The sequence below is a fragment of the Cylas formicarius genome, unplaced genomic scaffold (assembly GCF_029955315.1).
Source record: "Cylas formicarius isolate icCylForm1 unplaced genomic scaffold, icCylForm1.1 PGA_scaffold_8__14_contigs__length_24414737, whole genome shotgun sequence".
NCBI classification, from domain to species: domain Eukaryota; kingdom Metazoa; phylum Arthropoda; class Insecta; order Coleoptera; family Brentidae; genus Cylas; species Cylas formicarius.
This window is the reverse complement of record NW_026844361.1, coordinates 9,357,051-9,382,870: the sequence shown is the minus strand read 5'-3', so window position 1 is coordinate 9,382,870 and position 25,820 is coordinate 9,357,051. Positions and strand designations below refer to the sequence as shown.

General features: G+C 34.9%; 3 protein-coding genes and 1 long non-coding RNA gene across 6 annotated transcripts; 1 reads left to right on the top strand and 3 right to left on the bottom strand.

The window, feature by feature from the left end:
* Positions 1–831: 831 nt before the first annotated feature.
* On the bottom strand, positions 832–2,410 carry LOC132706338 (uncharacterized). The gene is made up of 2 exons (XR_009619579.1): positions 1,148–2,410; positions 832–1,076 (listed from the first exon to the last, which is right to left on the bottom strand). It is a non-coding gene; the product is annotated as an uncharacterized LOC132706338 (long non-coding RNA).
* A 2,000-nt stretch (positions 2,411–4,410) lies between these two features.
* On the bottom strand, positions 4,411–6,135 carry LOC132706170 (46 kDa FK506-binding nuclear protein). Its single transcript, XM_060677340.1, has 5 exons — positions 5,948–6,135; positions 5,693–5,889; positions 5,317–5,530; positions 4,896–5,257; positions 4,411–4,845 (listed from the first exon to the last, which is right to left on the bottom strand). Exons 1-5 carry the CDS (start codon positions 5,955–5,957, stop codon positions 4,591–4,593), a joined length of 1,038 nt encoding a protein of 345 aa, XP_060533323.1. The 5' UTR covers positions 5,958–6,135; the 3' UTR covers positions 4,411–4,590.
* Positions 6,136–6,275: 140 nt separating this feature from the next.
* Positions 6,276–18,900, top strand: LOC132706365 (histone-lysine N-methyltransferase eggless). 2 transcript variants are annotated; one of them, XM_060677652.1, is made up of 18 exons: positions 6,276–6,361; positions 6,425–6,588; positions 6,642–6,931; positions 6,984–7,217; positions 7,268–7,429; positions 7,484–7,645; positions 8,215–8,391; positions 8,447–8,603; positions 9,883–10,258; positions 10,312–10,524; positions 12,223–12,450; positions 13,347–13,473; positions 13,528–13,682; positions 13,736–13,878; positions 15,430–15,607; positions 15,660–16,089; positions 17,584–17,744; positions 17,795–18,900. In XM_060677652.1, the coding sequence occupies exons 2-18, from the start codon at positions 6,464–6,466 to the stop codon at positions 17,999–18,001; spliced, it is 3,525 nt and encodes a 1,174-aa protein (XP_060533635.1). In that variant the 5' UTR covers positions 6,276–6,361; positions 6,425–6,463; the 3' UTR covers positions 18,002–18,900. The 2 variants fall into 2 exon arrangements, with proteins under 2 accessions (XP_060533635.1, XP_060533636.1); XM_060677653.1 differs by lacking the exons at positions 6,276–6,361; positions 6,425–6,588 and having other exon boundaries at positions 6,801–6,931; positions 7,034–7,217.
* Positions 18,901–19,531: 631 nt separating this feature from the next.
* On the bottom strand, positions 19,532–24,722 carry LOC132705918 (uncharacterized). 2 transcript variants are annotated; one of them, XM_060676883.1, is made up of 7 exons: positions 24,590–24,722; positions 24,296–24,537; positions 24,100–24,241; positions 22,908–23,108; positions 22,316–22,591; positions 21,130–21,417; positions 19,532–19,786 (listed from the first exon to the last, which is right to left on the bottom strand). In XM_060676883.1, exons 1-7 carry the CDS (start codon positions 24,632–24,634, stop codon positions 19,583–19,585), a joined length of 1,398 nt encoding a protein of 465 aa, XP_060532866.1. In that variant the 5' UTR covers positions 24,635–24,722; the 3' UTR covers positions 19,532–19,582. The 2 variants fall into 2 exon arrangements, with proteins under 2 accessions (XP_060532866.1, XP_060532867.1); XM_060676884.1 differs by lacking the exon at positions 19,532–19,786 and adding an exon at positions 19,832–19,957.
* Positions 24,723–25,820: the final 1,098 nt, after the last annotated feature.

Sequence of the window (25,820 nt, the reverse complement as noted above, 5' to 3'; positions counted from 1 at the left end):
AGCTATTTCTGATTTTAGGACCAGGATTATACGAGAGGCCATCGAGACACAAAAGTCCGGTCACCTTTATCCAATACGTGGAGAACGATAATCAACGGCAGAGCCATACGCAGCAGCCAACGGGGACATCGCTACTATGATCAGGCAAAATTAACAACATAGTTAAATAAGAACAAACGTTGTTCAGATTTTCACATAAATATATTTAAATGACAGCTGTTTCGGCAACACCGTGCCTTTATCAAATGCGAATATCAAACGGTACCGATGTTTATAAATACAAAACAGGTAGTAATTACTTAATGTGAGGTATTACATTGAGATTTAACAAGGGGGATCCATTCAAATTCAGTAGCTTCTAGTAAATTTAATTTTCTACTATTTGAAACAGTGTGTAAAATATCGAAATTGTCGTCTAAATTGTGTTTAAATTTATAGCGTAATTTTAAATTAATTAAATTAATAAGATGAGAGGTTCGAATGTATTACTTAATGACCAACTGGATTCGAATGGATCCCCCTTGTTAAATCTCAATGTAATGCCCTCACATTAAGTAATTACTACCGGATTTGTATTTATAAACATCGGTACCGTTTGATATTCGCATTTGATAAAGGCACGGTGTAGCCGAAACAGATGTCATTTAAATATATTTAAGTGAAAATCTGAACAACGTTTGTTCTTATTTAACTATTTTAAATGGGTTTTCATCAAGTAAAAGCCACTTCAGTACAAAATTAACAACAAACGAACGGATGATATTAAGTTAAGTGTTTGCAGTGTTTAGAACGAAAATCGGATTAGCGGTACCGGAAATAATATAACGTGCATTAGAGTTTAGCCATTTATTTCCAGCTAACACCTAATATATTACAAATAAATCTAGACATTGTATTTTAGAAGCACAAGTGTAAGTAAAAGGACGTGATTGAAAAAAATTGAAAAATTGCCTTTTAATTAAAGCAGTTACAGATTCCGTTGATGCATCTTCCTCCCTTATAACCATCGTAAATGCAATGTATGGTGCAGAAAGTGGGATCCACAGTTCCGGTGCACGTAATACCTAATGGTGGGCCTAGTATATACAAAGAAAATATTTTTTATAATAATTATAGGTGAAAATTAATTATTTATCTACGCTCTTACCCTTTTTCTCCACGTTAGGCATTGAATAAACAATGCCGATAATAGCAAAAATTAAAAAAAGTCCCAAAATGATTGACGCTTTGTAGCCCATTTTGAAGTAATTAAACTGATTACTGATTCAACCTGCAAACTACTATTAGTGTTTCATAAGCAAAAGCTTGTTACTTATATACCTGAAAACTTATAAAAACACGCTTTGTTTACCTATTTCGTGTACAAAGATCTGATATTTTTCCCAACAAATTGTTTTTCCCCTTTTGCGATAAATAGTTTTTATTAAATCGTCAAGAGGTAATACCCGGAACGATCTAGGTGAAAAGATGTTCCTTATTTTTTAAATATTTAAGTAAATATGTTTCCCAACTGCTCAACGAACATCTGTTTCGAAGTAATATGTACTGATTATCTGGTAATAATAGTGGCAAAACTAGGTCAAAGTACGTTAACGAATTAGCTGTTCGACCAAAGAAAACTATCCGGGATAACTCGACTGAATCCCACATGGGTACACATTATCAGTCACCACCACCACACAGTAACCGCTGTTCATCAGGCGTTCTGACATGAATTACCAACGACACCAATACACACACCCCAAATATCTATGGTGTATAGAGGTCACAAGCAATACATTTTATATACCTAGGCGGCGCTTCTCTGTGGAATTATTGCATGCTGCATACCCCTATATAAACCAATCAAAATTACCGTCCTACGATATAGCAACATGTAGTGATCTAGTGATAATTAATATTTGATTTACTTATTTATTACCGATTTTCTTAGGCATGGATGAAAATACCATCCAATTTAATTTAATGTAATACTTTATATTTTATACTATAACTTACATATGCATATCCGCCCGCCATAGAGCAATAAGTTTTACTTCGAATTAAAATAAAAAGATTCGTTCAATAAATTTCAGTGGTTCAAAAGATATATCTTTGTTAAGTTTTCGAAATACTTAAATTATTTCGTACAATAAAGCAAGACAGACACCATGCAATTTGTACACGTATTTCTGCATGTAAATATTGCAACATTGTAAATTGCAATTGCAGAAAAAATTACCAGCTATTTTTTTCCCGAATATGTGGTGCCTAAAAATCGGCGCAAGTTTGCTCTCGAACTTATAAAAATGTAAATAGGTCCAAATCACGAAAGATGGATATTAAAAGTGTAAATATATGTATTTAATATAAAGCAAACCATTTAGTTTATTTTCTAAGCGAGGGGATACTGTTTATAAAAAGTCAAGGCTCCTAGACAGCAAGATCATACCGTCAACGCAGCTCCAATGATTGCAGATGAAAGTTTCGTCTCCCAAATATTATTTTAAAAGATGCGAATGGACAATTTGTTTAAAAATGCATTTTAATGTGTCTTAGATTAGTGCTCAGTATAAGAGAATTGCACAAAAATTAGTTTAGAAAATACAAAATTTAATATATTGAATTTTCAAACAATTATTTCTCTCCCCTTTTCTTTTTTGAATATGGATTTTCTTTATACACCGAGAAGTTATTATACGAGCGAAAAATACAAAATCACAATACAATGTCACACTAAAAACTATCCAGTGTGCAAACTTAAAAAACAACATAGCATCAAAATAATGAATCACATTTTGCTCAAAAAACACCAGTTAAAAATACATGCATTTTTAACAGAAACTTTTATACGATAAAATAGAGGTAGAAATTGCATAGTGTCTACCGCGGTTTAGAATTGAGCAGTATATTAAACCAAATAGCTATTAGATAATATAGTGGTCCTACTAACGGTAAAAAAATTATTAAAGATTGCTTTCGAACAATCACTGGGGGTACACTAGGGCGGGGGCGAAATACACCATACAAGCTACGGGGGCTTTCTTGGGGTTTTTGGGTTTGAGGTTAGGTGTGCTTTTTTTGCACCTTAACTGGTGGCATATAACGACTTCAAATTATCCCACGTTTTATATAAACGGCAATTTTCAGGGTGGTTTTGAATTTTTTTCGATAATCGACACACCCAATACATAATTGGAAAATGCCGGAAATAGAGGTTATAGCCTTAGATCTCCCATGTTTCCTGGTCCTAGAATTTTTTCATATCGATTTTTTGTAGTATCTCGAGCAGCGTATGTGACAGACAAAAATCGTAAATACAAAAATTGTAGCTCTCGATGCTGCCTATAATACTGTTTAAACCAATTTGCCATATTTTTTACGAATTTTCAATTACGCCTAATAATTTGTTCTGGAAAAGTACAATTTTCACAGTCTTGTAGAGTTTTGAACACAATTGTAAAAACCTGTATATAATCGAAAAAATGTCTAAAATAAAAGTTATAGATCTGGAACTCCCGCATTTCTTGGTTCTAAAATCTTGCCGATCGGTTAAATTGTTTTTGAGAAAATATAAAAAAATTTTTTTTTAAATATTTGGTGATATTTGATTGTTCCCAATTTTTACTGCTTAGATGTGCTGCTAAATTTGAGGTCGATAGCTGCAAATTTCGGAGATTTAATCCATTTCTCGGAATATCCTGAATACCCTGTACAATGGGTGAAAACTTTAAATACAAAAGTTTTAGCTGTAGGTATGGATTATATCGCGGTGTAAGACAAATTGATTACCGAATCACAGCCTCCTAGTTAGTTGATTTTTATTAAGACGAACTCAATTTTCAGCTTTTTATTTTTGACCTTCAATTTCAATAGGTTCAGTTAGGGAATGAAACACTATTTGTTGGCCAAATTTTGAAGTCGATAGCCTCAAATTTAGGATACCTATCCTGTTTCATAGCAACGTCCAAAAAGCAGTCGAAAATCGATAAAAAAAAAGGTGGACGCCGAGGTTCAACCGCAGCCTTATGCATATCGCGGACTATTAAAGAGCAAAATTTGACGAGTCTAGCTCAAACCGTTCGGAAGTTATCGTCGAAAAACCCTGAAACAGAGGACAAAAAAAATTATTTTTCGACGCTGATAATTTCTATACCAACGGCGGTCCTCTAGGACTTACCCTTACCAAGATCTCGAATTTAGTGAGCATGTATACTTTCGAAAATAAATTGATTTCATCCATTTTTCAAAAGCAACAAGTTCCCTGAACATGCTTCCCCATACCACATGTTGACCTCATAAACTTGAATATAAGGGAATTTTTTCTCGTGTGGGAATATATGCTGAATCCAAGTGAAACTATCACAATTTCCCAATGTCAATTTTCATTTCAACATCAACCAGGGAAAAAGGTGAAGAAAAACAAGTTAATGAGAAAAATTACAAATATTTAATTTAAAACAAACATAGAATACACAAAGAGAGTGGCTAAATATAAAGAAAAAGTTATTGGAAACAATAACAGAACAATTTTTTTTCTGATAAAATATTCTGTTTCATTTAAAACCAAAAAAAGCTCATTGTTTAAATCCAACATATTTCTGCATTTGTTTACGTAACCTTTTTTAATTCAACTGTAAATACTAGAGTGGAATTTGATGGAATTGCTGGAGGAGAACCCTTAACTCCATAAGCAGTATTCGGCGGGCAAATGATTTTTCTTTTACCTCCAACCTTCATCCCAATAACCCCAATGTCCCAACCCTTAATCACCTCATTAGCACCCAACCGAAACTTAAATCCTGCCCCCTTATTGGAAGAATCAAATAGTTTATTATTTTTCTCTAACCTGCCTTCATAATATACCTACAAAAAAAAAACAGTTATCTTTTTTTATGAAACCGACTTACACTTACAGTAACTAATTTGCCTGATTTGGCCACTGCTCCATCTCCAATTTTCAAATCTTCAACAATAACTCCTTTTTCAAGTTTGATCTGTTTCTTGCTTGGCTCCTTTTTCAGTTTCACTTGCAAATCCACCTTTTTATTTTCTTTTTTTTTGTCTCCATTTTGTTGCTGGTTCTTGGCAGCCTTGGGTTTCACATTTTCCTGTACCTCTTCTTCACTATCCTCATCTTCTTCTTCTCCACTTTCGTCATCCTCATCTGAATCTTCAAAGTCTGCGCCTTCAGTTTCCTCATCCACACCCTCATAATCGGAATCATCTTCATCAGAGTCCTCTGGAACTCCATTAATTTTTGGTTTTTTGGAAGGGGCTAAAAATGACCCCATGAATCTTTAATAATACTTAATTTCAAAATATCTCCGCACTTACGACCATTCTCTACTCTATCTATTTTATTCTTCTTTTTCTTGACAGGAACAGATTTTTCTTCAACTTGTTCTTCATCACTATCGTCATTTTCAACTTCTTCCTCTTCCTGTTCTTCCAAGTCACCAAAACTCAGTTCACTATCTAAATTTGTTAAATAGCCTGTTAGATGAATGTGTGCCTTGCCATTAGTGGCAAAAGAAACTTCGCTTCCTTCCTGAAAGTTGAAAAGTTTTTGATAAAACACACTGTATGTAAAAGTACTGGTTCCCAAACACGACAATGTTACAATAGATCTTAGTTATTCCTAAGCAATTTTACTTTTCATCTATACCTTATGTTTGATATGTTAATTATTAATTTACAACAAATCACTTACCGCAAACTCCAAATCTAAATCACACTGTAGCACATCAGGTTTCCTTAAAGTACATAGCAAATAGTTTCTGCCCTCATAACCACACATTACTTGTGAAGGTTCATCGCCCGATGTAGAGATATCCAAGGCGGCTTTCGATATGTGAAATTGCTTTTTCACTTTCTGTGAATAGCGCCTCTCAGGCTCCATGATTAAACCTGTAAGAGAACACGTGGGATCAGATAAAAGCGAAACCCATTCCAAAACTAAACTTACCCCAAAACATTTTGAAAATCAGTTATACTAGTCTGGTGAACTGAGAGATACTTGCAACACAAAAGCGTTCGTTAGGCTCAGGATTAGTTAATAAAATTTAGAAGTAAAATGATTAGATGCCCTACAGTAGACTGCAACCAAAAAACATGAGGCTCAAGAAAACTGGAGGGAAACCACAGATAATGGCATCAAATATCCAACTGTTCATAGAACAACTCTTCTCCTTTACAATTGACGTTACCTTGAGCAACATATTAAAGACACTGACGATATTTGTTCACTTAAAAAAGAAGAAGATTTTCTCTTTCTCTGTTTTTGATTCATGATATTTATAGTTGTTTACTTTGTGTCTTGAACACGGATTGCTCTTTTAATTGAAACATGGTGATTTTGTATTAAACTTCAAACGGAAAAGTATATCAATTTAGAATACTGCACTGTTACCTTTACGTCTTAATTTTTCGTCTTTTTGGATAGCTCATTCTAGGAGGTTGTTAAATACCAATACCGGCACAAATGGACATGGAAGACGCCGACGATGCTATGGAAATAGACGACCCTATCCCAGTCACGCCTATAATTGAAAGAAGGGCTGACTTTGCAGATATCGAGAAAAATATTGAGATAATGAACCTTAAAAGGTAGATATAATTTATTTGAACCCTATCTTCACTGTTTTTTTTTTATATTTTAGTAGTTGTAATGCTGCGAGCATTGTAATTCTGGATGATGACGATGACGAGACAATTAGAAAAGAGCCGGGACCGGTAAAAGAAATAATTGATTTGGTAGAAAAGCCAAAATGTACTCGATGTGTGAATACAAACTGCAAGGGAAACAATTCAAATGTCATCTTTGCTCCAGATTTTTCATTGTCTTATTTTCGTGTAAAGAAGTCCAAAAGTGGTAAGGAAGAGATTTGTATGGATTGCTACCTTCAGGCAGTCCATGATAATGATAAACTGGCCACTGCTCTCACAGAAGGTAGGTCCTTTTATTCTTTTGTTTGTTGGTATTTGGCTACACTTTCTTAAAGGCAACCTCCTTTTTGATATCGATTTTCCAATCGTCAATGAAACTCTTCAGATTGATGATTCAGATGAAGAAGACAATCCAAACAGTGAAATGGAATATATGTCTGATGAAAATTTTAAATTTATCAGTGATAACATAGAAAATATCTTGCTGGAGACCATTGACAAATTTGATGTCAAAAATCAAATAGATAAAGAACGGGCATTTTTGACTCAGAGAGCCAAACAAGTTGAAGGTAAATCTCTTAATTACATGAATTTCCTCTATAACATATTTTCTTGGCAGCTGATTGTGAAGAACTAGAGACCAAAGTCAAAGATGTGAGAACTTGTTTAGATAAGATCCAGATTGATTTATACAATCAATTTAGACCAGACTTGAGGATGTTAAAGGGCATTAGTATTATGGATGATTATACAGTAAGCCCCATAATTCAAATACGAGCAGGTTTGCTGTTATCCATTTGTTTGTGGTTTGGTGAAACATTTATTCAATTTTAAGAAATCACTCCCAATCTGGAGATGCAGAGAAAAAGTACCCGTCTGCACAATTCTAAGGATGAATTAGGCAGCCCTCTCACTAAAACACCCATTAAAACTGAAGTTGAAATTCCAAAAGATTTACCCATCAATTCATTGCTCGATAAACCTCTACCCCAAATTGGTATGTCATCGTTATCATTTTCTTAGTAATGTTGATTCTAATAAATAATAAAGAATTTTTGGTTCTAACATTTTATAATCATGAATATTACGTAGTGAAACATTTGAACTACTGTCTAATAGAAAATAATTTTTTCCAATGCTTGTACTATAAAGCAAAAAGAAGTTATTTTGTACCACATATAGGCAGATGCTAAGCAATAAGATCGCTAGTCTACAAAATTTGATTCATTTTAAGATTCCTATTCAAATTTCTGGGGAACAACAAACTGGGCACCTTTGATCTATTAGATTGGAACAGAATAAAGCACATCCATTAAAAAATATTCAGTATTTGTGGGTAGTAAAGCATAAAAACAAAAAGCATAGATTTAAATTAAACTTTTTTCTCATAACAAACTTTACTTTTATATTTAAATATATGCATTTAGTTGTTTAGGTATAATAGGGAGTACCTATCTATTTAATGATATTTACCTTTAATAAAAATATATAGCCTGAAAAAAATGAAGTCGGCACTTTGCTTAGGATATTGATTCAAATATTTTGTGTCAATGTTAAACTTAATAGACTCGATCTACTACATTACGAGAAAAAACAACAGTCAGGCATCGTGGATAAAGGCCCGGCTGCAGCAAGTGATTCCGCCAAATACAAATTATAACGGCCAGGTTTGGCCTGCGACCACTTACAGACTTGTCGAGTTGAAACAGCAACGAGAAAGACTATTGAGTGGGAAAGATGTTGGTAGGACTTTTGCGCCGGATTTTATTTGCTTTCGTTCATACATAGATTATTTTAGCTTATATGACGGCTTGTAAGTCTCGTTTAGCGGTAGGTACGAGAGTTATATCCGTTTTCAAAGATTCAAACCAACTGGTTGAAGCGAAACAACCTAAAAGTGATCCATATTATGCGGGAATTGTAGGAGAACATCCTGTTGAATCTAATAAATACAGGTAAATAACCATAAATAAATTGCTATTCAAAAATGCGACAACATCTTTTATGTCTTGTAGTGAAAAAAAAAAAAGTGAAGCGTCTTAACAACATATCCACTATAACTCAATTCAACTCATTTCCTGGAAAGGGAACATGCTTTTCAATGAGTTGGCCTGATCTTTTTGTATTATGCCAAGAGAATGGTTACTAAAAGGTTTCCCTAATGAATAAAATTAACTATGTGAGGACAAAAATGAATGCAAAGCGCTAGTAAGACTCAATCTTGCTAAAACCCAGTGGTAAATCACCATCCCCCAGCACCAGTGCTCTTCCATCCATCTGAATTTATAAATCGAATTTTGGAGATTTACTCAGAGTGTAAAAAAGCTGCTCTATATAAGAGATTATATCCATCCAATTTTGGAATATTGCAAACACAATTGTGGTGATACCAATTCAGAAATCTGATGATTCCACAAATGTGATAATAAGTTACAGTCCCATCTGCATCATCAGTTCAATTCCAAAACTTTACTTCTTCTCAAATCCTGGTCCCAGCAGGGTTTTTTTTCATCTATTGATCAATGACATCAATTGTTAATTCTTACATTGCTTTTTCTGTTTGCTAACGATTTAAAGTTAATCATAAAAAATATTAAAAAATTATTGTCTTGCACTTGCAATCAATGTGTCAAAGTGGAAAGGAATGAAATTTCACTTTGACAGAGCTTTCAATTAATCCTATTAATAGTGGTCCACTGAACTGTGTGAATCAATTGAGGGATCTGGGTGTTTTGCTGAGCTCCTATTTGAATTTTTCATCCCGTAATGATTTTATAATTTGTAAGCAAGTTTGCTGGCTTCGACTTCAGCATATCATATTCACTGCCTGGAAAATGTACATAGTAATTTTTCCAGCCACATAAACTGGGAAAGTTTTTCAACGGTATGTACCACTGTATGACACACTCAATGTGTCAATCTTTTTTCCTGTAGAAGAAAGCAGAGGGACCTCGAACTCATCCACAATTGATTGTCCTTGACCTTACCGCTCAAATATTTTATGAGTAATTGCACAGATTCAGCTGTGCTCTCCACTCATTCTCACTCCCTTAGACGCAATTGACGCTCTTTGGGCCCTATGTGATAGCTATAATTATTGACATTTTTTAGCTTTGCTTGAAATAACAGATTTTCTTACCTAAAGTTATATCGATATTGTATATTTTTCTCTTTTGTTTTCCTTCATCACTCTATTGTAATTTTGAAATATGGATAAATAAATCATAATTTCAGATATTTAATATTTTTCGATATTGGTTACTCCCAGTACGTTTCGCACTCTGGCATCAATCTCGTATTCGAGGCGAGCGCGAACGTGTGGGAAGACATGCCCGCAGATCAGAGACCCTTCATTAAAAAATACTTGGAGAGTCAAGACAGACCAATGGTAAAACTGTTGAAGCACCAAACCGTCAGGGTAGAATACAACGCCAAGTGGTGGCCCTGTGCGGTAATCAATGTGGATTGCTCGCTCGTTCAGGTGCGTTTCAGTTCTTTGAAGAGGACCGAATGGATATATAGGGGTTCGACTCGGTTGAATCCGATGTTTAGGGAGGAACAAGCGGCCACGAACCGCCACACCGGTTTGAGGGGACGAAAAATTGGACACGTACGTGAATTTCGATAAGCTTGGTCGGTGACACTAATCATATTTGGTTTTAGAATGAATCGGCTTCGGTTGTGCAATACACTCGGAACACAGATTTTATCCAAAACAGTCAATCTCCCACAGAGAATAATAGTTCTACAGTCAGGGCGGTAGCCCGAAAGAGCACCGCGCAACCCCACGCCAACGCGGCTCCCAACGTTGTACCGTTCTTACCTCCTGTAAATAAGACTCCCGCAAATGTCACCGGACCAACGAGCAAAATTATGGTAAGTCAACAACGCTTCAATATTCACCAAAAGGTAGAAGAGGCCATTGGGAAAGAATATTTCTTGTTAACAAAGCTTATAAAAAGCAAATTAAATATGCAGAAAGAAATGTAAATAAACTGTTTCCAAATAGAAGAAAATTAAAACAAAAAAATATATATAGGGTGTTAGTGAAATGAGTGAAATAAGCGACAGCGATAAGTCAGGAAAATCGTGCAACCCTTTGTTTAATAAGGGTTCTCGATTACTTTTTAACATGAATATTGTTAATCTCCTAAATTTAAACCCAAAAGACATTTTTTCAGTATTAGTGTTAAAATGATTGGGGCACCAATAGTTTAATACATTCAAATATGAAAAACACAAACGATCTTATTGTTTTGTCTACCAAGACTACAAAAATCTTTATTGGTATTTCCAAATAAAAACTATTTTATCACAGGTCATATTTTTTCATATATATTCATTAATCGTGTTTAAATGTGAGATGATTTAGAAATTAATATACTTTATATAATTAAGAAAGTGTTTTTATTTGAAAGTTTTTAATATTATATTTGTTTCAAATGATTTCATAGCTTATTAAAGGATTTAAGAGTAAAATAGTTTATGCTATATTACTGAGTTTTTCCGAGCTGTCTATTGGTTTTGCTACCACAGCTTTCAACTGTTCTTGCGGCAGCCATGATCAGTGGACCGTAGATTGTAGCGCGACAACAATTGCGGTAGAGGTTCGGGTTGTCAAAGTCCTACTCTCGCTCGACGCTCGGACGGACGGCGGATTGAGCGGGTGTTAGTATGGCCCGCCCCTTGCCGCGTTGTTCGTATACGATTTCGTGTGTCTTTTTTCTAAGATATTGTGCCATATTTTGTTCACTTGTAACCTTTCCTCTCTCTTGTTAAAATTGTCTTTGTGTTTATGTATTTCGATGGATTCTCGAGGTAGCCTTGCATAATAATGCTTCTCCATGGGCAATACTTCCGTGTTTTCAAATCTGATGTGATCCCCGTTCAAAAAACACGTAACAATACAAACATTTCTGCCGTCGTTAAGGTACGGTCAGATTTGTTAATATCCAAAATAGGTGTAGTTGATTTGCCTGATTTCGTTGTCAATTTATCGAATTTTTAAAGTTATGTTGTCTCTGTTTTCCATCGAGTACTCTCCATCGACTGCTGAGTGATCCAATTTATCTTCATCAAGTCTTCTGCGCTTATGCTGGCACTAATCGTTAAATGTAGGGACAATAATCGGTCGTCATTTCCAGCTATATCTTTATTATGATACCGGCCGTGAAAGCCTACGGAAGTTTATGGTATACCTCGATTTCCTCAATCTGCGAAATTCAGGGTTTATATTTTCAAACGAGTGAAAAGCATTATGGGTTCCATAATTAACTTTATGTTCTTTTAGATAGTGAACGGCTAATTATTTTTTAAGAATCAGATATTGGATTTCAAGACATATGATCGCACGCACCCGTCATAATTTTTTCTTACGCATTGTTCGCAGTAAATAGAAAATATATAGGATGGGTGCAAAACTAAATGTCCAGACCAAGTTGCTTTTTATAAATTAATTAATTAATAAAGCAACAAAAGGAAGCCCCCATAGTTAAATTTATTTAGTAGCTATACTAGAGAAATTCCATTTTTGTCTCGCGGCAAACGCCACTAAGCTCGTTTTTTTTTTCACAGTACTTTACGCCGAGGGATCAGCAAGTGACAAAGCGCGAGTACAGGCCTCACGAATGTTCGCCAGCTTGCAAAGCGTATCTCACCCATAACTTTACGAAGTTGCGCGGCCACAATCCTTTGTCCAAGCCTTTGCTGTGCGGATGGGCCCGAATGACTTTGAAAGATAGGGGTAGGAAGGAGATCATTTATAAGGCACCGTGCGGACGCATGATCAGGGATATCGGCGAAGTAAGGGACATACAACAGTTCAAACAGCTTCGCGAGACCAGCTACTATAGTCCTTTTCATTTTTATACAGATAATCAATATTACAATTGGAACAACATGTAAATTATATAGTTGATATTTAATATATGACAAATGTATACTATATCAGCTGAACAAATGTGATTCTTTCTAATTCCAAGTAGCTCTAACGGCCCAACGAAGCTGATGTTTGAAAGTGACACTTTGCGCATGCTTGATTGTTGTATAGTTGGGTATTGAGAATAAGAGGTAGAAAATATTATTGTATAAGACACATTTTATAAATGGCAGTTTGATCTCGAATTCGTTTAGGTATATATATATATATATATATATATATATATATATATATATATATATATATATATATATATATATATATATATATATATATATATATATATATATATATATATATAGGTATCGTAAACTTTATTAAAACTCTTCTTTATTTTGGCCATAGATTTAAAAAGTTCTATAGTATACAGAGGATTAATACACCTACCACTTTGGGGACTACTTGGATGATGTGAAAGTAATTCTAAAAAGTAACTGTAATAGACCACCCCATATCCCAAACGTGAAAAATTTTGAAAACATTGCATTTTCCTGCCATATAGCAACAAATTTCAAAACTACGATTGATTAGAGTTCCATAAAAAAGTTATCTAAATCTAAACCCTGCTCAAAAAAACATTTTCATGATTTCTCTGCCACATAATCAACAGGTGATTCTATAAATCAAAATAAAGAGTCTTGTTCAACAAATATGGCGGCCAATCTAACCGATGGCGTTATGCTTTTGGAGACTTCAGGGTTTCCAGCCGTTACTGAAATTAAATACTTTATAATTTCCTTTGTCGTCCAATCTATTTTAGATTCACTACTATCTGCGCGTGACCGAAAGCGAGATGACAGTGGACTTGTTCGATTTCAATCACATGGTGCGATGTTTGGCCGAGTTTAGCGTCGAATGCACTCCTGACCCGAAAGACTTGTCGAAAGGTGCGTTTCAAAAATTTTCACAAATAGAGTTTTTTTTCTCATTCTTCGGTGTAGGATTGGAACAGGTGCCGATTCCGGTGATAAACGGCTTCAACAACGATATGCTAGATTTTTGCAACTACTCTATCAAGAGAGTTCCCATGGAGGGAGTGCATATGAACCTGAACCAAGACTTTTTGTGCGGATGCGATTGCGATGACGATTGCGTCGTAAGGTTTTCGTACGTATGCCCGTTGCCCCGTGCTGATTTATTCGTCTGCAGGACAAGCTGAAATGTTCCTGCTGGAAATTAACCCTAGAAGGGTTGAAATATTTGGGAAAAGATATCGATCCTATATCTGTCGGATACATATACAGGCGGTTGCAGGAGCAAGTGATCACGGGTATTTATGAATGTAATCCCAGGTGAGTGAACCAATTTATAAAAAAAAATGTTTTTTGTTTATTACTTAGCATAAAGAGTTTATAATTAAATACTGATCCTAAAAATAATACATAATTCTGCTATTCGATAAATACAAAAATACAATTTTGTTTACATTTTACTGTTTGTAACTGAAAAACGACAGCAAATAAGCAAAAACAAAAAAAACTTAATGAAGTAGAGTATTACCATTGATGTGTGTCTATTCTCTGATGTTTCTGAGCCACAATTTCTTCTTTCTGCCTATATTTACCCTAGCTATTCTTACTCTTACCCTCAATTTTGCCTTCCAGGATTAACTGCAATTTTTCATACTGTTCATGGCGCATTATGTGTCCAAAGTAGGAAGTCTTTCTAATTTAAATGAGACCAGTCAAAAGCGGGCGGGTGTTCACTCTTGTTACTTTCGAAAAATCGATGAAATCGATTCTTTTCGAAAGTATACGCGCTTCTCACTAAACTCGAAATCTCGGTAACGGTGGGCCCTAGAGGACCACCGTTGGTACATATCGAAAAAAAATTTTTGTTTTGCCTGTCTGTTCTCCATTCTCTGTTCCAGGGTTTTTCAACGATAACTTCCGAACGGTTTGAGCTACACGTTTAAAATTTTGGGCCCCTTTTAACCATCCACGGTGGGGCATAACACATATAAAAATTAACCTCAAATTTGGCAGGCAAATAGGGTTTGGTCTCCTAATGGAACCTATTGGGAGGTGAAAATCATTTCTTTTCTTTTCATTTCTTTTTCCAAAACCGTTTATGCAAAGGAAAAAATTCTTGAACGAAACGCACAAAATTTGGCTCCGTAAACTGTTATTCTTGATAATTTTTCAAAAATGTACAGGGTGCGCCCCATATTGAAAAAAAAAACTGAAAAATGGGTCCCCCTAATAGTGAAAATTGGCTATAACTAAAAGACTCTGTTTCAGATGGACGATATAGTCCGTATAGACAGCTAAAACTTTTGTATTTAAGGTTTTCACCTATTGGAAAGGGTATTCCGATATTTCTTGCAATGTAAGAAATTTGTTAAGTGTCCTAAATTTGTAGATATCGACCTCAAATTTAGCGGAGAAGTAAAAGTCTTTGTCCACATTTAAACAGTAGAAATTGGGTGCAATCAAATTTCACCAAGTATTTTTTTAATAAAATTGTTTTTTTTTGGTTATTTTTATATATCTGTTAAATTTTTGGAGATATCTGGAGCGATTGTAAAGATATAGAAATTAAGAAGTTTTGCAATAGTATTGTGGAAGTATCTTTATAAAAAAATGGACACCCTGTAATACGATATGGTTACATATTATAACCAAGCTGGTGTACTATCAAATTGAAACGAAAAATAATGGGTCTGGGCTTTAAGTAACCACAACCCGTGTGTTGAGAATTAGGAAAACAAAATTTAAGTATATATTTTTTATTTATATATGCAGAACTAAACATATATTTTTGAAATGTATTCTCCACATTGATGTCTTAGATCTTCAACGTGGGTAGTAACCTAAAATTTGGTAGGTTTTGGTTAATTTTAGATGTAAATGCGGACCTACGTGTCTGAATCGTGTTGCCCAGAACCCAATGACACTGAAATTACAAGTGTTCAAAACTCACAACCGAGGGTGGGGTATTAGGTGTCTGAACGACATCCCTCAAGGTACTTTTATATGTATCTACGCCGGTACCCTCCACACCGAACAAATGGCCAACGAAGTACGTCCATCTACGCTTCACCAAGCTTTTATTAAGCCACTTAATATTGTAGGATGGTATCCAGTATGGCGACGAGTATTTCGCCGAGCTGGATTATATTGAGACAGTTGAGAAATTCAAACAAGATTACGAAGAGGAAGCATACGAAGAGGAAGAGGAAACTACTAGAGAAAAAAGTAAAAGTCCCCCTCCGGAAGACGACGACCCGGACGGAACTCCCGTGAAACCGTTTGGAATAAAAGCCCGTAGAAACAATTACCTGGAGGATAACGATTTTTCGCCTGGCAGCGCAGCTATTCCCAAATCTAACGCGGATACAATCCGGTCGAGATTGAGAAAGAGGAAGGACGAAGAGGAAAAGAAGGAAGAGAAAAAGGAACCTCAGGTTAAGGTTAAGCCAGATCCGGATAGAAACGTCAAAGCCATTATCGAAAGTGTCACAGACAATATCGATACAGTTACTATAAGCGATGACGAAGACGGTAAGTACTAGAGTTTGGCTATAGGGGGCGCCTTTCGTGAAGAATTGAACTGGTGGTAATATTTCATTCTATATATAGATGTAAAAAAAATGACCGTTGTGTACCAAATATCACTGGAATATCGTCTGCCCTTAATTAATATTGACAAGAAAACCCATAAAATTTGATTTTTTTAACACCCTGTATTGCCGGAAGCGACATTCCAAGAAATTATATACCTTATTTTCGTCTTAAAATTAGGTAAGAATTCGCCTCTTTTCTTTTATCAGAGATGTTAGGTAACATACCGAAGTGTGAATGAAATGCTGAGAAAAAATGGTAGATGTATTTTATAAAAATTATATTAATTGTATCTGTTGTTATGGGTTTCATCTGTGATTTAAATGAGGTTGAGTTGTATAATTTTTTGTAATCGTGTTAGCTGTCTTCACGTTGCTCGATCTAATACTTTGGTATGTTGTCAGAGAAATAAAATTATGATTGGGCTCTTAGTTTCACCGTTGCAGAATAACTGAATGTCTCTTTATTCAGGAATTATCACCGGTCTTTTTATTATATCTACTGGATACTACATTTTCCCTTTTTGCAACGATGTTATATTATAAATTTCAAGTAATAAATATAAATCACCAAACAATAGTTTGTTAATAAAATAAAGAGAAATTACCAACATTAAACATTAAGTATACATTAACCAATCTAACCAAAACTAACAAATTAGTATATTAGCATTTTCTAGATATAGATCAGACATTATACTCAAATATTTGTTTAAGCCTTTGCTCGGGTCACAATGTAGTGCATACATTGTATATTTTTGCAAAACGCGAATACATTCATTGATTGACCGTCAGAATTGACAAACGCCAAATTCAAGCTGTGGGTAATATTTCCGAAAACACATTTTTGAAAAGTTTATCTCTTTGGATATTTCCGCACTGGTTTCGGAGCAATCGGATGTTTTGCGGAGATATTACCGCACGGCTTGAATTTTGACGTTTGTCAATTCTGACGGCCATGTCAGTGAATGTATTCGTGTTGTTGCAAAAATGTACCCAAAAACTAAAGGTTATAGAAAAATTACACACCTTTGATAAACTTTTTGTCAGTAGTTTATTAAGAACTCGCTCCGTAATTTTTTGATATATTGTGAACAACAACTGAATGTCTCGTTATTCAGGAATTATCATGGGTTTTTTATTATACAAGATCTATTGGATACTACACTATATTGTTTATTGTTTGTTACTTGCAGATGCCCATAACCTAAATAAAATTTATTATTATTATTATCACTGGTATACTTTAACCTATGATTAAACAAGCAAAAACTTAAATCTATTCCAATATAATTTTTTTGACCTAATTATGATAGAAATGTATTTCAAAGTAAATTATTCTTAACTATTTAACTTAGCTGATATTTCGCTAATTAGTCAGCACATAGTTTGTTAAACTTTTCTAGACACTTTTCGGGATAAATAATTTTTTTAGAGGGAAGAGAGGTACTCAGTTTCAACCCAAAAGCGAATACCGATTTAGATGATAGAGGTTTAAAGTACATATCGGTTAGAGAATTGTTTGGACCGGGTGAAAAAGAGAATATATATATCATGGACGCGAAGAACGCTGGCAATATCGGACGCTTTCTGAATGTGAGTAAGAGTGTACTTATTTTTTTAATACACTAATGGAACTCTTCCAGCACTCGTGTTCGCCCAACGTCTTTGTTCAAAATGTTTTCGTCGATACTCACGATCTAAGGTTCCCTTGGGTCGCGTTTTTCTCATCGCAGTTTATTCGTGCTGGCACAGAACTCACCTGGAACTATAATTACGATATCGGCAGTGTACCGGGTAGGGTGCTCTACTGCCATTGCGCCTCGTTGGAATGCAAGGGCAGATTATTGTAATTTTTCAAGATTTAGGAATATTTTATTTATTTTGGCGTTAAGTAATTTTTATTTTATCGAAATAAAAAAAATTGTAAAATAAGTTCATTAACGTTTATGATAAAAATTAAATGTGGCCATCTTGAGCGAATTTAGCAATTTTAAATATTTGTATGAAGAAAAAACGAATCGAGTAAAATCAGACCGATCCTCTTTTTTTCTTGGGTGGTGTTTTATTGTCAACACTACGTCAGTGAGTATTCTTGGAAAATCTTTTTTTTTAATTGCGGGGCAAAAAATTGGCCATGGAAATGTGATATTTTCAAACCTTTTGGAAACAAATTTATATTTAATTGTTTTGTACAGTAAAAGTGTGTAGTAAAAAACAAACTGTACATATTATTTTGCGGCATCAAACTGAAATTGGGTAATTCCATAGTCTCACGATAAACTTTAAATCTACAAGTTTGTCACCCCCAGTGGAGGTATCGGTCGAAGTTAATCAGTTTACACACTCTTGTCCTTAGGTGTAAATGATCGCGTATATGTTCCAAATAGCAAATCATAGCAAAAATATTCCACTATAATTTGTTATTGGTTTTACCTACCCAAGAAAGGAAAATTTCGGATAAAATAAAAAAAATCAATTTTGATTGGTTAAAAGCTTCTGATATATGAGTATGTTTAGAAGAAAAAAAATGACGCCAGAGGTTGGTGTGTAAAATTTAACGGCATGCGTGGAACTATCTCTATCTTTATAAAAATGTCCCAGCAGTGTGAGGCTCATCAATCTTATCTAATATAAACGGTGTATGAAATTAAGTGCGCAGTATTTCTATCTTTTTTGTTATTAGAGATACGCGGTCAGTTAAATTAACATCGTAGTACTTTTCACGCTGATTAGGATATAGAATGCAGAAAACAATTGAATATATATATATATATATATATATATATATATATATATATATATATATATATATATATATATATATATATATATATATATATATATATATATATATATATATATATATATATATATATATATATATATATATATATTCTCACGTATTGATTCACGGATGGAAAAATGTGATGACACTATATTCCGAGATATCATCCGTTCGCTCGTTGAACTCCGACTGGAATCCTGCATCTTCAATGCTCGCGCTCCGAAAACACTTCGAAGTGTTCGAAGTGTTTTCGGAGCGGAGTGAGATTTTGGCGAAACGTCTGCAGGATTCCAGTCGGATGCAGGATTTTGCAGGATTCCAGTCGGATGCAGGATTCCAGTCGGAGTTCAACGAGCGAACGGATGATATCTCGGAATATAGTGTCATCACATTTTTCCATCCGTGAATCAATACGTGAGAATATATATATATATATATATATATATATATATATATATATATATATATATATATATATATATATTTCTTAAGATAGAGTTTTATTTAAAAACTTTTGATTCTTGGAAAATTTGCAAATATGAGAGTTAAAAATATACAGCAAACTATTAAAAATAATTGTGTCTGGTCAACAATATGAAAATTGAAATTTTTCTAGAACATGTGACAAAATATATATTTGTTAAGATCACTCTTCCACATTGTAGGGTTCTTCCTTTTTCTTATAGTAACCCTCTTTTAGTGACCTCTTCTTGTATTTCGGCTTTTTCATCGGCTGTTTGGGGCAAATATGCGTTGTGGGTTTTGAGTCCTCGCACGGCGGAGGATTGCCCTCGTCTCCCTTTACAGGTTTTTTTTTGCAAGCCTCGATCTCCCCTCTCATCAGCACATTCTGAAATCGAGCAATCGCAATAACAAAGGCATTACATTCACGACAGGAAAAAAATAAAACGAAGCGTGAAGTTGCTGCTTTATTCACTGTATGTTAATTACATTTCTTTTAATAAAATTTGGGGTCGTTCCTGTTCTTTCTGTTCACTGGCTTGTGGCACTTTGGTCTCCACTGAAATTAAACGAAAACAGTGTCAACTTACCTTTAATATTACAAAACAAACACGCATGGACACCACTGACACATCGAGTATACAAAAACATTCGCTTTCGTCTATTACCTAAAACAGCTCTAGAAATGATATTTCGCAGATTGGGATCATTCTAGTTCTTTCGTTATCAATTACAACGTGTCACCGAATTTGAAAGTCATTTTTCTCATATTTCGATTTAAATTCCACGTTGTATAGTTTGTCTCAAAGTATATCATGTCGACTTTTGTCTGTAACTGCCGGCGTCAATAAAACTCCGGACCGGTAGGTATTAAGCACAGAACAGGATATATTAGGGACGGACTCTTACCTGTTCCACTCCTACCATGTCACATAATAATGGTAATACAATAACTAATAAATTAGTTAAAGGTTTATTGCGGGATGGTCTTTCAAAAAGCAACATAATATCCTTTGAGATACACTATAATTGAAAACGCATGAGGTGGGTGGACTATAGTCAATGGTTTAGATTAAAACATTGTAAATCATTTGATTCTAATATATTTTAAATAATTAATTTCGAAAGAATATATCTTAATAAATCGTTTAAACGCCTTTTTCGAAATTTTGTGAATATGTTATTCAACACAAATTTGCATGGTTGGTAGAAAAATATATCGATGGCTTAGCGCACATGTATTAATGTGTTAAGTAATTATTTTTGCAAATTGGGTTAATCATGTTAAACCACTCATCGAATACCAAACCATGCACAAATGTAAGTACTATAAAACCATTTCTATATTTTTAACTAAAGTTTAGACTAAAAATTGTTAATGATTAATTGTTAATTTTGTACTGACAACATTTGTGCGCTAGACCATCAATATATAACATACCGAAATGTTAACTTTCGTTATCAAAGCATATTACTTTTAAACTTCTAAAATGGTGAATTTGATTTTGAACTAACATTTACAGGAACCTATACTCATGGTGAGGAGTCCAATGTCATTACTCTTAATGAGTAATGGAAGACTAAAAGGAAGACAAAAATCATTTATAATTTTTTTATATGGTTTTTGAACTGTGATTATACCAGCATAAATTCAACCCATCTGAGACTAAGTGAAACTATTTCTCAAAGCATCCTGCATCTCATTATCAACAAACTACAAACTTGACTTACATTGATTTTATTTTCAACCGGCCTCTTTCCGGGTCGATTCTTGTGACAATTGGGATGTTTCCTTTTCTTTTGTTGCTCAGACAACATTAGAGCGTCTTCGACTCCCTCTGATACATTTTTCTCTCCTAGTGGCTCCAGCTGCATCGCCTTCCTCTGTTCGTTATTTTCTCCATCCCTTTTTCTATTCCTCTCTTTATTTCCGTACTTCTTCTCCATCTCCTTGCGTTTCAACTCCTCCTCCAGTTGACGGCGAATGTCGCACGGCGACTGAGGCGGATTACAAGGAGGCTATATGGGTAAAAAAAAAGTGCAATGAAAAGGCGAGAAATTTGCCATTCCAAAGATGTGGTAGAAATAACTGGCGTTCATCCGTGTCACATCTTCTGGACCACAACTTTTGCTGCCTCCTTGCTCGGTGTTAATAGCAAACAATTTGCAAAGTGTGCAAATATGCAACTCTATTGTGACTACGGCAAAAAAGACTCCTCACTTTTTAATAGGCAAACGCTTTCTTCGGTCAAAGGTCATAAGTAGTAGCACTGTTTGAGATCAATAGGAAAAGAAACATTTTCCAGAGTGTTAGAAGTTTCTTTACTGGATCTATTCATATAGGGGTATTCCATAAGACGCTGGTGATCATTTCACTACTTGCAATGCTTTCTTAAAATTATAAACAGGCGTTAGAAAATTTTCTTGGTTAAGTACAATACATAAAATACACCCTATTTCATTTTATATACGCCAATGTGTTTTTTATCATAATAATAATAAAATAACTATTGCGACTGCATGACAAGAACATATTCCAGAACACCAAGTTAAAGTATACTACAGTTCAATGACCTAACTGACGATTTTGCGATTTTCATTCCATTAATTTGTTGGGCTGCCCAAAATACTGCAAAATTTACATTCCTAATTTTAGTTTACTAAAAAATGTGAGCATTATCCTTTAGCGTTAGCACCTATGAACATCGGCGCCCTCTGGGGACGAAACCTATGATGAGCATTTCAACATAAGTAAATATCATTAAATTTGGGGAGAATTACAAATAAATTAATTATAATGTGTTCAGATGGCCCAAAGTGCTCAGCATGTGCTTACGGGAGAAAATTTGTGACGAAACACTTTTTTGCAACTTCCTTTTCCGAGAGTGCAAGAAATTCGACAATTATCGATATATACCTTCCTAACATCGCAAATCAACCCGTCGATGTCTTCGATGCTAGGCAAAATGGAGCCCGATGAGGGAGGTCTGATGGGCAGGTCGGCTGTAGTAGCGTAGCGGCTAGCGTTCGTGCTATAGCGTCGCTTACTTTTGTTTTTTTGCGGCTCGATGGTGTCCGCGCCATCGCAGATGCGCCACGGACATTGGGTGCACTCAGAGGGATCCTCAACAAGCTGCTCTGCGCAGGACTCGCTGTAGGACGGATATGGGGCCATTTTTTTTGTGCAATGGGGCTATGAAATTAAACACGACAAAATTACAGAAATCAGACTAACTAAATCGTAGAAAAAGCATCTTCGATATTCTTGGCTAATAAAAGTTAAGAAACATACACAAATTTAAAAACTTTATGAATTCATCAAAAAAATATTATGTAATTATCTCACATTGCCACTGTTTTATATGCAGAACATGTTACACGATCCCTAATTATAACAATATACTTAATATGGCAAATGAAAGAAAATTTTATTAATGTTACAAATAAACTGTAGGATTTATGTTAATAAATTAAATAGTCCCACTAACCAAAACTAACTAATAACTTACGTCCAAGTAGTTTAGCTTGCAGTTGGACCCTTTGGATTGTTCACAGTCGTGCAACTTATGTCTGGGACAATCGTCGTTCATGCCGCAACTTTTCTGCTGCGGTCTTTGAGCCGTGCAATCCCTTTTCAACTTATTTTTGCCGCACTTGCCTTCGCTGTTGTTCTCGCTCGGGTTCTTGCCCCCATAGGTCCGTTCGACGCCCTATCGAAAGAGAATGCATACCGAGTGTTTCAAATTCGATTCTCACTATTATTGGGATCCCAGAGATACAGCGGCCCACCGTTGTAATATTTGTTTGTTTATTCAATTTCAAAAACCCCATTACCAATTTTTTTCATTTACTTTCTTTAGTTGCATTTTTTAAATAGGGCAGTGGGCATTTTTCGTTTCACGAAAAGGTAGCACAGTAGGTATACTGCAAAATATATTTGAGACTTGTAACCCTGTATATATCATAAACAGACAACGCCACACGGTTGAAGGTTCGAGGTGTAGCTGATTAAAATTGGTTGTCAAAGCAAAATTCGTCAACGCCATCTAATATTTGATATTATCCTAACGATTTTAACATATCCCAAAACATTTATTGTAAGTGAAGTCTTATTTTTTGTTACCGAGAAAAACCGTATAGCGATTAGATAATATAATATACCCCAAAAGGAAGCCTTATCTTCGGCACATAACCCACAATTTCACGCACTAACCTGAACTTTACGCAATTTTCTATGGAAACAACGATCTATGCACACTTAACGCATTTTTTCTTAAAACTAAACGAAATCTAATCATATTTTAACAAAATACAGGCGAAAAAATTGTCATATCCAATTTAGAAACTGTCAAATTGAACTGTCAGCGACCATGTTGATTGTTGAACACAGCAAGATCTTATTGGTTAAAAGTGAATTTTGAAATGACTCTCGCATGCGTATATCGAATGTTCTAGGATATTAATTTGTCTGGCTTTAAGTACGAAGCCCATTATTGTGTTTTCTCTATATCACGGATGTAACTATGGAAAAAAACCACATAGCTGTATTATTAATAGGAAGTACACTTTTTTAAACAAATCGAAAACATGTCCCCCTGCTGTACTGTTAACAGGTAATCGAAAACTGCACTCATATCAGCGGAAACTGCCAAATTCAAGGGAACTCTAACTTCAACAAATTATAAAAAAAAAACTGTTTACTATCGAGTAATTCCTCGTGAGTGGAACAAAGCTCAAGCCTTTGGCTCTCAGTATTTTCTCCTCCGCTTTCTGTCGATCTGAGGAGATCTGCGTTTCACTTCGTAAAGCCTTTATGGATTGTGGAAAAGGGCTCCGGTCCTCTCTACAACAATTAGTCGCTCAGTGAATATTTCAGCTAGCCAGGAAAACAATTTACGGCCTCTCTATCCATTTTGCCTGGTTATATTCAAAACGAAAAAGTGGTTTGGCTGAAGGTTGTAACTCAGAAAACTGCGTAATTTCTTCTTTAGGAAAATTAATCTCCGGCAAGTCTTGGGGTCTTTCCAAATTGGCGATTCTGTATCTAAATGACTGGCGAGCGGCGATGGTCTGTGTTTCTAAGCTCATCGGCTTGGTTTTGGTGGACATGTCATGCTTACTTGAGAAAATGCGGTTGCACTAGAAAAGAGCTCGCTGAAGATAAAATACTTAAAAATCTTCCCAAACATACATTCTGAATGATTTCACTGGTAATTTTGCAGTTTCTGAGAGCCATTTTCCGGCGGAAATGTTAATTTTGAAATGGGCAAAACAGCAACTGTTTTTTTGTAATTCTTGGTTGTCGAGGTAACGAAAATTCATGGCCTACCTTTCTATATACTTTAATCAACTAAATTTATTCCAAAGGTGTGTATGTGTGTGTTGTATATATTAAAAAAGGACTTATCAATTACTTTCAAATAATTAGGAAAGCGCGGTTCTTATGTTTGAAGCACAGAATATTCTTCTTCTTCTCTTTGCTTTTCCTTAAAGTGGGCGTGTTATCCAAGGACATTCGCCCATTGCCGACTACCGCCGAGCACTTACATAACTCTCCATGCACAAAGTCTATTTTCAAGCAGTCTTAAATTTATGCACACAAGTCGATTTACAAGCGTCTATCACATGTACTAAGAAAGTTACATATAGTCTTAGCATCGCGTTTCAAATTATTCACAGAAAATATAGCAGGTACCAAGGAAATATGGGAGGAAACATGAGAATTACTCAGGTCTCTATAAAGGGATTGAGAGTATTTTCGATGCTTCACACAATCAAAAAATATGTGATTAATTAATACTTCTCAGCATTCGCATAAGTTACTTGCCTTTATATTTATATATCCTGCATAGGTGGACCGGATTACAGTAGTGGTTACTTCTTAATCTGCACATAGTAGTAATTTTTTTTCTGGTGAAATTCAATCCATGAGACCAGGGTTTGGCCAGAGGATTCTCGTGGAAGCTGGTACCCATTCTTCTCCATCATAAAGACCCTGAAATCCATAGATTATTTTGAACAACTCTAAAAAACTCAGTAAAATGAGGTTTTAATTCCAATAGGACATTCTCTCTAGCTTGGTTGGCCACCCTATCCACAATTTCATTATTTCTAATACCGGAGTGGCTAGGAACCCAACAAAGAGAGATTCGGAAGCTTATGTTTAACATCTAGGAGAATACCACTTGATTTAGCATTCAACTTTGTAGAATTCAGACTTTGGAGGGCAGTCTTAGAGTCAAAGACTATTATAGCTCTAACTAAATTATATGTATGTATCAAATGAAGCCATACAAATATTAAAAAAACAACCCCATCAACCCCCATCTGTGAGAATATAGAAGGTTTCGTCCTCTTCAACCTTCTTTGGCCCAATTATTGAGATAATTCAGCCAAAATATGTGATTATCAGAGTCTGTTGG